General features: G+C 42.1%; 2 protein-coding genes across 3 annotated transcripts in view; both read left to right on the forward strand.

Moving 5' to 3' along the window:
• The first annotated feature begins 170 nt into the window (after positions 1–170).
• batf2 (basic leucine zipper ATF-like transcription factor 2) lies at positions 171–7,477 on the forward strand. Its single transcript, XM_026298727.1, has 3 exons — positions 171–755; positions 1,782–1,898; positions 3,909–7,477. Exons 1-3 carry the CDS (start codon positions 687–689, stop codon positions 4,935–4,937), a joined length of 1,215 nt encoding a protein of 404 aa, XP_026154512.1. The 5' UTR covers positions 171–686; the 3' UTR covers positions 4,938–7,477.
• Positions 7,478–7,614: 137 nt separating this feature from the next.
• Positions 7,615–12,982, forward strand: part of ppp2r5b (protein phosphatase 2, regulatory subunit B', beta) — a 38,926-nt gene continuing 33,558 nt past the window's right edge. The window contains exons 1-3 of one of the 2 annotated variants that reach the window (XM_026298726.1): positions 7,615–8,102; positions 8,428–8,575; positions 11,080–12,370. In XM_026298726.1, the coding sequence (XP_026154511.1) occupies positions 12,178–12,370 (193 nt within the window). In that variant the 5' untranslated portion in view covers positions 7,615–8,102; positions 8,428–8,575; positions 11,080–12,177. The remainder of the gene's footprint in view (positions 8,103–8,427; positions 8,576–11,079; positions 12,371–12,982) is intronic. The other variant, XM_026298725.1, reaches the window with a different exon arrangement.

Below are 12,982 nucleotides of genomic sequence, written 5' to 3' on the forward strand. Positions count from 1 at the left end.
TGGTCATATGCTCAGAGCGCTTCCTGCCAAAAAACAACTATTTATATCCATTTACCATGGTGCCTTCATATGCCGTGGAAATATACAGGTAGGATTTTCGCTGCAGTTGGTCAGTCACAGTCGAGGTTTAATTAGAGAGTGAATAGTTGCAGTGTCCAGAAACACAAACATATAAAGGGAACAATTTGCTTTAAAACAGCAGCAAACAGCTGTTTCTGCTTCAGTGTACTGTACCGACACGACCCTGGATTGTCAAATCCACATACTGCACGCGAAGGCATCACAGCACCCACCTCCCTTAACTCACAATGGGTCAGTTTAAAATAAAGAGAAACTGAAAGCACTCGGAGCATCATGTTGCATCACCGGCGGACGGATGCCAAGTCCCCGTCTTTCATAAACCGCCAGACACGCCGGTTGCGCGGTTCACTCGGGGTAACACATTTACAGAATCAAGTCAACAAGCAGCCATCACACTTCGCTTTGCTCCACTGTGACTGGCATACAACGATTTTCTCTCGGAGCCATTTAAACCGCAGTCCAGGCTGCAGAGACCTCGCCAGCTTCAGGGTTTGCATGTCAGTGGCTCCGTCTGCTGTCGCACTGCCCGGATGATCGGGACACGATGAAGTACCATCCCCGTCGATCGACCATCGACTAGTCAGTCTGCTACGAGACTGGGCGAGATGTCCCCGTTATCAATGGAGAGCGATTACGAGCCGAACAGCCCTGGCTCCCTGTCAGCTACTGGATCGGTAAGTCCTTCTGCTGCTAATCAACCGGTCAACAGGCACAGTGAGGTCTAATCATGTCAGATCAGCACAACTACAGGGCCTCCTGGTCAATATTGATATAAAACAGAACAGACTGACTATTTGATGATGTGCCCAGATTCTTCAGATGCATTTTCTTGGTTACAGCTGACTGTAGAAAGAGGACAGACAGGTGGGATGAAACTAGTGCAGGGGACGTGTTTTCTGTAAAGCACTTTGGGTCTTACTAAAATAATAAAAGAAAAAAATCCTACATGAAGCCAGTTTACATGAAAGTGACAAATATAAATGTCTTGTAGTGGTTTACAAAACCTTTAGAAATGCACATATCACCTCATAGTAAACTATGTCTGATAATGGTTTTCTTTTGGCTTCAGATGTGCTTTTCATTTCTGCAGTTTGCAGCCATTGCTTGGTTTTTTTTTTTTTTTTTTTCCTTCAAGCTGTCACTTATCTCCTTTCTTTAAAAACAAAATCCCTGTACTGCAGCAGTGACTATCTAAAGTTAGTAGTGATTATTGTTTAGTTAGTAGTAATTTTAGTTAGACAGGTTGATGACGTCCATATTGAGTTGAATGTCATGTATAATTAGCTGTCATTTCTGGTAAACATCAGGATCAGTAACGGTAAAATGTAAGCAGTAATGGAAGAAATGGGTAAATGTCACCTTGACTGCCCCTGTTTGATAGGAAATGTGATCTTCTATAAAAAAAAAAAGTGACTTTTTTAATTCTTGTTTTTTGCTCATCAAATGACTATCATTTAAGATAAATGACTGAATTTAAGATCACAGACAAATTCCTCTCCATCCAAGTCCTGGTCTGTTTACTTCCGCTTGAAGCAGGAGAACGTATGGCAATTCATGTGATCAGTTGGTATCGTGACCTGCGTTTCAAAACATAATGCAATATCAAAAAGTTACTGATATCCCCCTGAATATGTACTTGAAAAACATGCAGGCTCGCAGTACTGTGTAGCAATGATGGTCAACTGTGTGTTTTTTTGCAGGAGAGAGAAGAGAGACAACAGACCGGGAACACAGTGAGACACAGACGGGAGAAGAACAGAGATGCTGCCAGGAAAAGTCGCAAGAAACAAACTGAGCGAGCAGATGAACTTCATGAGGTTCAACACTCATTCATCTCCTTACTGTCCTCTTCTTTCTTACTGCGTCACTTTCTGTCTTCCTTTGAGTTTCACACACACAAGACACGCACCGCTAGTCACATACACAGTGTGTGTGTGTGTGTGACTAGCGGTGCGTGTCTTGTGTAATTTGGCAGCATGATCATTGCATTTCTTGTAAATAGTCTGCCTTAGCAGAAGGACTTTCACTCTCTCTGCAGCCCTCCCCTTTGGCCCTCCCTTTACTTTCTGCTTTGCGCACACCCCACACACTCCCATTCCTGACTCTGATTTTCCCTGTTGTGCCACGGGTTTTTCCTGAGGGGTAAATTCCACACATACTGTGACAAGGCGACAGACGTGCACATTATGGGCCCACTGTGGACCTGGGGATTTGATTAAACATGTCTAAAACCGCCGTCCCTGTGAAGAAGCAAGCAGTCGTGCAGTTTGTGGTCTGAAATTGTTGACTAGCTTAGACTAGAATAAACACTGGAAACAGGAGAAAGCTGCTAACTGTGTTCAAACATAACAAAAGCTGATTAGAAGCACCTCCAAAGCTCACTAATTAACATGGGATGGCTCGTTTGCTTAATACAGCCAAACTAACCAGCTTCATATTTAATGAACAGGTACAGGAGTGCTATTGCTCTTTCAGCTCATTACACAACTCATTACACTCTTGTGGTCTCATTGGCTCTTCGAGTCCTTGTTAAAATTTCCTTTCTAACATACTCCTGTCAAGTCCAATGTATCATTTAATACATCCATCCATCTATTATCTATACTGTCAATAAGACAATGAACAATGGTTTCATGACCCAGTCATGTGATTTATTACTTTCCAGCATCTTAATACACACACAAAAAATTACCTTCATGGAATTTACTGTCTTAAATAACCTATGTGGTCGAAAATGTTTCTCTTTGACACTTCAGTGCATTTTGCCTCATTATCTGCCTGCATCATGTCATGCCTGTTATAGCTGGTTGGTTTAGGTTTTACTGGATTTGTGAATGAGTGTGTATGTGTGTGTTTTTTGTGGACTCCAGACTTTCACTTTCCGTTGCTTCTTCTCTTTCAGTTCCGCTCTCTGAGTATCCCTTATGTTAATTTTAAAGAAGTGTCGGTGCCGCAAGTCAGTTTGATTTACAAAAAATACAAACTCATGTCAGCAGTTTAAAGGGATAGTGCACATTGCACTCCTACCCTGACCGTCACCCCATGACCTTTGTGACTTCAACAGCAATGGAGTAGCGAATCAATCATACTTAAGGCAAACGCTTTTCTTCTGAGTGTTAATCAAGATCTTAACTTGCTGTCGTCGTTGCTCAGTGGAGATGAACACTGGCTCCTGTGGAGGATGAGTGTTTCCAGCCTGCAATGAAACTTAATGGGGGGGATATAAAAGCAACACTTTAGGTGATTTATGAATCTAAAGAAAACAATTCAAGAGACTTGAAATACAGTAAAAACATTTGTTACAGAGTTGGTTTGCCACATTTTCATTTCTTATGTTTCTAATTAACATCTCCTTTGATCAGTAGGGAAACTTTTTTTTTTTGTTCTCTCTAATGCCGACCTTCTCCTTTCATGCTGAACTTGCAGTACTGACACTGAAGAGCCATATTTCAGTTCTCCTTTAGGGGGTTTGACTTTGGCCAAGCATCACCCACTCTACGCCAATGGTGCTTTCTATTACACCACTCGAGAAGACTCTTTAAGAAGAGTGTCATTAGTACTGGCTGTAGTGTTTTATTACAGTACAAGTCAGGCCTGGTGGATGCGACGTGATTGTGTTTATTTGTCTTTTGATATATGCCTTTAATCTGTTTTTATGGCTGACGAGTGCCACTGTGAGAGATAATAAAGCTGTGCCTGACTCAACTTGACATTAACTCTATCATTTGTTTCCCTCTTTTCTCCTACCATATTTCTCTCTCAACTGTCTGTTTTTCTGCCCTCTTATCTATTTGGTAATTTTTTTTTTCTCCTCTTCTAATCTCTAGGAGCTTCAGCGTCTCGAGCAATCAAACTCTGCTTTTCAAAAGGAGATTGCCACATTGAAAAAAGACCTCCACCGCTACACAACAGCTCTGGAGCGTCATGAACCTTATTGCTGCCTCAGAACCTCCACACCCAGCTCCAGCTCATCAACCCCCGTCTCAGTTTCCCCCTCAGCTGACTGTCAGACCAGTTCCAGCCCTTTGAGAGTTTCCCCCCAGGCCTCAAGCTTCACTTCAGCTGCTTCACCTGCTCCGATGATTCCAACATTATCCTCATCTTCTGGCTTGTCTTCGGAGCTCTTTGTCGCCTCCTCCCCCAGCCCAATGACTGCCCCTTATTCTCAGTCGTTCTCCACACTCCCAGCTCCTCACTCGCTGTTTAGTGATGAATCTCTAATCACCTCAAGCCCGACAAATGTTACCCCTGTCTGCACCAGCCTGTTTTCAAACCCTCCTACCTCCCTAGACCTGACCACAGCTGCTCAGCCTCAATCTGTGCGAGACACCGTCTCTGAAACCTCTTTAGTGGAAGCAAATGCTTGTTCCTCTTTACTTCATTTCGACACAATAGATGCATTGTTAATTAAACCGACCTCTTTCACAACTGATTCATCCAACTCGATGCCTTCTTTCCCTGCAGATGTAGCAGGTTATTCGACAAATATGCCTCAGCTTCATGCAGGCCATTTCAGTAGAAAGCCACATACTTCAGGTCTGTCAACTCTCCAAGGTCCTGATCTTCAGTGTATGTCAGCTTCACCTCCTTCAAACTTAGAGGCGTCTCCTGCTCCTGCGTTTCCCTTACAGCCAAGTTACAGTCAACTCATGACACCTAAACCTGCATCTTGGCTTTCCCTCCTCACTGTCCCGAGTCCACTTGACATCTCTCAGACTACCTCCAACAGCTTTGATGGACTTATGCCTCAACCCCCACCCCCACTGCCACTGTTGGGAGATCCCTCAAGAGATCCTACCCTTTCTGATCTCCTGGAGTTCAATGATTGGATCTTAAGTGGGACCTGTAACCAGTAGCACTACATGGGGCATCAGATCAGAGGATTTAGGTCTCGGTCTCATTCTAAAACGACTGTTGCAGATCTCAAAATACAAGGCAGACCAGCTACAGCAACAACTGCAGGAAGCAAAGTCTCTTGAGTGTTTTCACATCCAGTTGGTTCTTATTTATGGAAAACTGACATCAGAAAATGAATCAAGAGCCAACCTGTACCACTAGAAAAAAGATGCCTGGGCTGTTGCTAATATTTACTCTTTGGCTTTTTCTTAAAGTGACAGGCCTGTGATTTAATACTGTACTTTTATAAAATCGGGACAGTCATGAGAGACAGAAGAATGGCCAAGATTGAAACTGCAGCAATTGTTTAGTCCCTCTTATGAGTTAAGTTCCAACAGAGCCCAGAGTTCCCATAATTTAATTAAGAAAAAGTTTGAGGAGGTCCTCTGTTTGCCTCCAGTCTTTCTGTAATAAATTTGTAGCCTCTTACCTCAAGCTGAGATGCAGCTTGAGGTATAGATGTCATTAGGGTTGTTTTTTCAGTCATGGCTGAAATTGATGGTTTCTCTGTCATGGATAGGAGAAAACTAGCTAACCTTTCAGAGTCTGGTGTTAGCTTTTCCGCAGCTGTTTAAACCTCTGACGTTGCTTGACAGGAAGCCAAAATGAATAAATGACTCCATAGTACAGGCCATTGTAGTTGCAGTGTAAACCAACTGAAATCCAGAAATCCAAAAATAAAAGGTAGATGTCATCCTTTCCTAAAACGCTGACTCAGCATTTGGAAAGTTTTAGTGTGGGTGGCATAATCACTTCCTTGCAACCTCTTAGTAATTTTGTGAGGAGAAATATCTGTCTGTGCCTGGTGCTGTAGTTGGAACATAAGACTGCCAAAGTTAACCACCCAGCCTGACTTAACTCAAGGAATCTTATTTTACTTTATTTAAAAACATAAACGCACACTGCTATGCTGCTACTGATTTACTTACTGGTTTATGTAAGTTTGATTATGGTTTGTGCATTCTGAATGGACATGAACTGTTTGTCGGTCAATTTTTGGATTCTTCTATTTTCTTTTTTTATTTGTCAAAGTTCATATTTCCAAGCAAATGCTAAACCACAAAACCACATAGGATGAATAGGTGGGCCCATGGCTCATTTGTGCCCTCGGGCTTTGTAATGTTTAAATTAAGCTATGTCTGCATACACAATTTCTGTGACAAGACACGTATTTGCAGTTGCCACGTGGCCCAACTCTGCCAAATATTTGAATGAGAGTAGCTTGTAAGGCAAGGCAGTTTTATTACAGCACATTTTAAACACAGAGGTAATTCATACTGCTTTAGTGCATTAAAATATTAAAAACCAATCAGCATTAAAAACCGAAATAAAATTGTTTAGGACACAATGAGTAAAACAAAATCCATCAAATCACAATATAAAACAAACAGACAAAGATAAAATATCGAAGTGGTAGTAGAGGTGCAGTGAGTAAGATGTAAATGTTCACAAATATAACAAGACGCAGAAGTGCATTATCAATAAGAAACAGAACAATATAAGGGAGAGGAAAAAGATTTCAGTTTAGTTTTAGATTGGATGTAGCTGGAGTTGGGGCACGTTTGAGGTCATCAGGAAGATGGTTTCATCTCTTTGCAGCATCAGAATAATAAGCAGCTTCATCCTATTTGATTCTGACTCAATGTTTTTTCAGCTGGTGACTTACAAAAAGTCCTGCAGGGTTTGAATTTTTCTAATAGATCAGAGATGAGTTTTGGCCCTATGTCACTGAGTTCTTTTTAAACTAGAAATAATACTTCTATCCTGATGTGTTCATTTCTCTTGGATCTTGTTATAATTCTAGCAACAGTGTGCTGAATGACCTGAAGTTATTGAATGGTATTTTTGGAACGATCATAAAAAAGGCTATTACAGTAGTCCACTGCTAAAGACAAAGCATGACTGAGTTTCCCTAAATCTTTCCTGGACTTAGTGTACCTCTCACATCTGAGTAACATACATACTGGCTGTGGTCGGTAGTGGTCCAATAATTGAACCCTGGGGGACTCCACATGTAATTGTGATCTGCTTGGTTTTATGATCTCCATTGTAAACAACATAGCCCTGCCTTTATTATATGATCTCAGCCAACTTAGGACGCTACCTGATAATGCCAATAATAAGCAGTGTATTGTAATTAATTAATACTGAAGGAGCCGGCTGCCCTCCTTCAGACTTTGTATCGTATTCTAAGCTGAGTGTTAGTGATCTGTTTCACAGACTAAATTGTTTTGCATAGCAGGCCTGCTGGGATCTGTGAGGGAGAAGCAGGATGAGGTAAGGAGGTTGTTGGGGACACCTTCATTAATCCCCCAGAACCCCTAACCACTAGACGTCTAAGGCTATGATATAAATTGTTGTATAATTAATAATTTATTTCAAGTAAGTCAAAGAAGAAAAAAAAATTTAATTAATTTTTCCATTTTATTCCTTCTCTATAGTGAGGACAAAGAGGCTCTTAAAGTAATTTAGGAGCAACTACTGTATGGATTATATTTTTAAAAAAAGATTTTCACCATGATTATATTACAATGAAAATTAAAGGATGATTTATTGCTTTATAGACAGGTAAATAGGATTAAGAGTTTATTCTATATAGAAAATTATCATGTAGTGTGAGGCTTTGGGTGCGTGTGGAATGACCTTTTTGTATTATATTGTTTTTGTATATTTTGTATTATATATATTGTTTTAGAGAAATATATTTATGTTGTAAAATTTGTTGAAATAAAAACTTAATTACAAGACCAACATTTTATTAACGCATTTCATATCACTTCTGTTCAATGTACAGTTTGTTTCCACACAGACAGACTACAGACTGTTATAGGACAATATTTGTAGGCACTATTTGTATTATTCAGCAACAGTAGCTCATTTTAATAGCTTGTAGACAATTGTTAAGAGGACATTAATATTAAAGATTATTGGTTACATTTCAGCAACATTTTGCCTTTTGGGTCTATGGATGGTAGTGTCACTGGGTTAGTCAAAATATAGTCCAGCCTGAAACTTTTTAACACCTCTGAATGAGATTTTGTGCAGAAACTCTTGGTCTCCAGTGGATGAATCGAGATGACTTTGATGACCCCCCTGACCTCTCTAGTAGTTCCAGCATCCAGTTGGTATGTGGGATGGAGTCGGGTCAAAAAAAAAATCAAACTTGGCTATACTTTGGTTTATAACCCTGCAAGGCTGATGAGATGACTGTGTAAATTAACACCAACCTTTGCCTTTATGAGCAAGTACAGACTAAACAGAGCTGCTCTCTTGGTTGTAAACTCATTTTCATGGATTTTACGGCCTACAGTTAGAATTTAGACAAATATGACCAGATTGAGAAGGTTTTTCATTGTTTTCCAAACAGTTATAATAGAGTAGTATACAATAATAGGGTGCTATGAGTGTTTCTTTTTATGTTTCTTTGTTCTTGTTTGCCTGTAATGATAGCGAATGAAGCAGACCAGCAGTGCTCCACTTTCGCACTACCACCCATTTATCGGACCACCGATTACCAGGGAGATTTTCCCAGAAGGCAACAGGCTGAGCTCACCTGGGACACAGCACTGCGGAGGAGGAGGAGCCATCGAGGGCGCAGGTATTACGCACGCTGTATAGGCTGTCAGATTATAAGGCTGCAGTGTGTTTATGGCGAAAAGAGCACTGGATGGGGTTCAAACACACCAGCCAAGGTGTGACTGAGAGGGACATGAAAGCTGGTGGATAATTGCGCTTTTGAATGCGGGCACGCGTGTGTGCGCGTGTTTGAGACGGGACAAGTGGTTTAGTGGATGGAGGAAGAATAGACGGGACTCGATCCTCAAAGCCAAGTGCAACACGCACAAACAACACACGGGCGAGCTCACCTCAAAGGGAGGAGGATGGGGAAAGGGAGGGGAGGACTGGGGGGGGGGGGGGGGGGTGAGAGAGAAGCGTCAAAGCGGTGCGCTGATGGAGCGAATATTTCAGGAAAGGATGAAACAGCAGCCAGATGTTTTAGCACAGGTGATGCACAGAGAGCACTAAATGATTTAAAATGATCCCGGTTTTAAAATCGAAGCTACTTAAATAAAAGCAAATAAATAAATAAATCCATCCATATAGCGTCATCCGCAGTGAGGAGCCTCATTCCTCTCTCTCCTTGCACCACCTTTAAGCTGAGTAGCAAGTGGCAAAACAGTCAGAGGGATGTAAGGAAGCTTCCGGTCATAGCTTTCAAAGTAAAACCCCTCGCGATGAACCTGAGAAATCCACCATTGGTGAAAACACTATTTCTTCATGCCACTCTTAGTTTTGTCCTTTGTTAAACTCCAGAGAAGTTATACACATTGACATTTCATTTTCATTTTATAGCTCATTAATCACAATTTTATATTTTTTGTATGACTCCTATAAGGAAAGTTATTAGCACAGATAACTGACATAATGTGGAGAGCTGCTCTTAATAAGTATGTGCAAAAGTATCTCCATACATTTCAAAATGCAGAGAAGGTTTGGGGCAGTAGAACATGGAGGGGTAATTGAAAAGACGGATGGATGAAAAAAATGAAAGAGATCAATTAAATCAATGCCTAATGATCAACTGTCTCATGCTAAGCCAGAAAAGGAGGCAGACTATTGATGTCTGTTTTCTTGAATCCATGTTTTAGCTTACTGAGTGCACTTTTTAGTAGCCAAATTAAAAAATCTATATTTGACTCAATGATATGTATAACCTTTATAATGATTAGAAAATCCTGAAGCTTTGGTGGTTTGGTACCCAACTTCTCTAGTCCACATGTTGAAGTGCCCTCGGGCAAGACACTAAATTCCAGCTGGTCCTCGCTGACCCAGGACAGTGTCTTTCATCGCTGACATCACTGTGCGATTGTGTGCACAAATGGGTGATTGGGAAACACTGTTAGGTGCTTTGAGGTAGAAAAGTGCTGTAATCATAATGATCTACCCAAGTTTTGTAAGTGACCTAAATGAAACATTTCTTTTTTACAGATTTCCTGATATATAAGCTGAAAGCTTCAGATGGGTTGGTGTTGAATGAATAACTGAGGCAGGTAGCTGCTATTATATGGAAGGTGTGAGTTAGAGTTTCATGTCAAAATGTTGGCTTTGAAAGCATTATTCATACAATACCACACAGGAGGAAGCATTACACATTTTTTTTTGACATTACAATCTCGAGCAAATGGCAGTGAACAAAGGGAGTCAGGATAATGAGGCACAAATTACATCCAGGCTGTGTAAGAAAAGGACAGTCAGCTTCAAATGATGGTCTCCATTCTCCAGCCTCTCCGCGGTGAAGGATAAAAGAAAAAGAAGAAATCTGCAACGTATTTGTGGGAGCTTTTACAAGAGTGTAATCTATCCCAACAGTATTTGATTTCAGTTGTGGTATGACAATACCTGAATTGTGTTTGGCTGCTGAAAAAGTTCAGAGTACTGAGACATTATAGCAAACTACATACATTTTCATAACTGGAAAATTGAGGAGACCCCACACTTTCGACTGGTAGTGTAGCAATGCCTCTGAAAATACAATTATTGATATTTTTTTCCACAATTAATTGCATTTTCTGGCCTATATTCCACCAAGGTGGACCTTGCTGTCCAGGGACTCATGTCAACATATAAAACAAAGTATTTAACAGTTAAAACATATTAAACAGAATTATAGTTATGTCAGTTGTGTCTGCTATTAACTTTCCGTATATGTGATTCAGGGTGCTGCTGTATCACATGGCTTTGTGGGACAAAAATTGTTCGGTACACCGTTGCCTTTGCTGAGGTAAAGATCAGAGCCTTAATGTTGCATTTGAATTCTTTTTGTTATGAAACATCTTGTTTCTACCTGGTCTTTTATTTTGAAAGCATGAACACCTGGTTTCCTGTTTCACCTGACTCGCTGTGGGCGCCTTGACGCAGCTCTCCGAGGCTCCCTACACCGACTGGATAACGGGAACCGAGAAGGGGGACAGGAGCAAAACGCGTCAGTCTGACAGACATAGACCGGGCGCTATTGTATAACACGGGCCTTCGGTATTTTCACTCCAAGCTGCCTCTGCCAGGAGGAGCAGCGTCTTTCTTGCATTTTCCCATTTTCCTCAGGGCGGAGACGGAGCAGCGCGGGGCTCGGGGTTGGGGACGACCTGCACATGTCGGCGCGGTGAGGCACCGTTTGTTTCCCCGCCCTGATACGGCTGGAGGACGGCAGTAAGAGGAGGATGTGTGGACGGGTCTGAACCGGGGCCAGAACAGCATTATCAACCTCTGAGAGAACAACAACAACAACAACAACACAAATAAGAAGCAGGTGCGGCCGTGTTAATAACACTTCAAAGGGAACCCGTTAAAAACGAGCGAGGACCAGAGTGATGCGGCAGCCGAAGTGGGCCCAGATAGATGATTTTATGATACAACCATCCGCCGCCAGGACCCATCACTGATTTTATTGATAAGGAGCATCATCGAGGAGAATTAGCGAGAAACTGAGCTGGAGTCCGTTTGTTTGTTTTTGCTGTGGATAACGAAGAGGCGAAGGTTAATCGGTGCATGATCACAGTGATTTCTCTTTACATAAGGACCTCAGCTAGGCCCGTATGGTCAGTTTGAGGAATAAATATGCGGGTTTAGGCCGATGACTTAGTCTGTGTGTGACGCCAATACAGCAGCAGCAGCAGCAGCAGCAGCAGGGAGGTGTGTGTGTATGTGTATGTGTGTGTGTGTGTGAGAGAGAGAGTGTGTGCGTGTGAGGAGACGCGCCTGTCTGAGCATCATCTGGTAGCTGTACAGGCTACTCCTCCACGGGGATGATACACAGGCGATTTTTAATCTGTGCGTGAACAACAGAAGAATCAGGGATGATGCTGCTGCTGCCATTTCCAGCCCAGCTCTGATAGAGACAGCTAAGGCGCACAGCACGGGACTGGACATCCAGAAAATATCTGTCCTCACCTCTCCTCCGCCTCTGCACCTTTCTCCCTCCCTCCCCCCCCCCCCTCTCTCTCTCCCTCACGCCCCTTTATCTCTCACCCTCCTCCACCACCACCCTCCTCTATTCATTTTGATCAATTGATAATCCATCTGTGATTCAGAAAGACACCCACTCCATTCAGCCATACATTCTTTTAAAAGCCACTTTACGCAAAGGCAGGCACGCACGCACGCACCACCGACACCTGATCACCACCGCCATCTACAGCCATCATGGAGACGACCAAGTTGCCTCCGTCCAGCCCGTCCTCGCCGACCACCAGCTTCTCGGTGCCCTCCGCGGAGAAGGTGGACGGCTTCCCCCGCAGGTCGATGCGCAGAGCCCGGCAGAGGAGGTCCCACAGCTCGTCCCAGTTCCGCTATCAGAGCTCCCAGGTGGAGCTCACCCCGCTGCCCCTTCTGAAAGGTGAGATGCTGATTTACGGTAGCAGACATGGGTCAATGTCAGAATAAAAACACCACACAGGCATATTATTGGAGTATTACAGATAAAAGCTCAGTATAAACACTGTTTTCCCTCTATATGTGTCAAAGTAAGGACCATGTCCTTTCCATGATGATCCCATTGACCAAGTGTGTGGAGAAGGTGTATTGGTGTATTGTACTTTCTATTGATAGGTGTCCACTGAGACATATTGTCCTTTCTGTCCTTGACTGACAGAGGTGACGAGAGAGCAGTGATTTATTGGACTGATAAAGGCATATTCTGCTCCCGGGTGAACTGTTGTTTTCACTAATGAATAACCTGACAGTTATTTTTGTGTTTATTTATTGAATCATTCACTTTGTCTATTAAATATCATAAAACACTGGAAAATATCAAGGCACGTTTCACTGAATCCAAGGTGACGTCTTCAGATTTCTTGTTTTGTCCAACTCACTGTCCAAAACCTAAAGATAATCAGTTTCCTACCATAGAAAAAAAAACAAACAAAAAAAACTCATCAAATATTCAAAATTGAGAAGCTGAGATTTTTTTTCTGGAGTTTTTTTGCTTAAATTTTTACTTAAACTCTTC

The sequence above is a fragment of the Mastacembelus armatus genome, chromosome 18 (genome assembly GCF_900324485.2).
Source record: "Mastacembelus armatus chromosome 18, fMasArm1.2, whole genome shotgun sequence".
Taxonomy (NCBI): domain Eukaryota; kingdom Metazoa; phylum Chordata; class Actinopteri; order Synbranchiformes; family Mastacembelidae; genus Mastacembelus; species Mastacembelus armatus.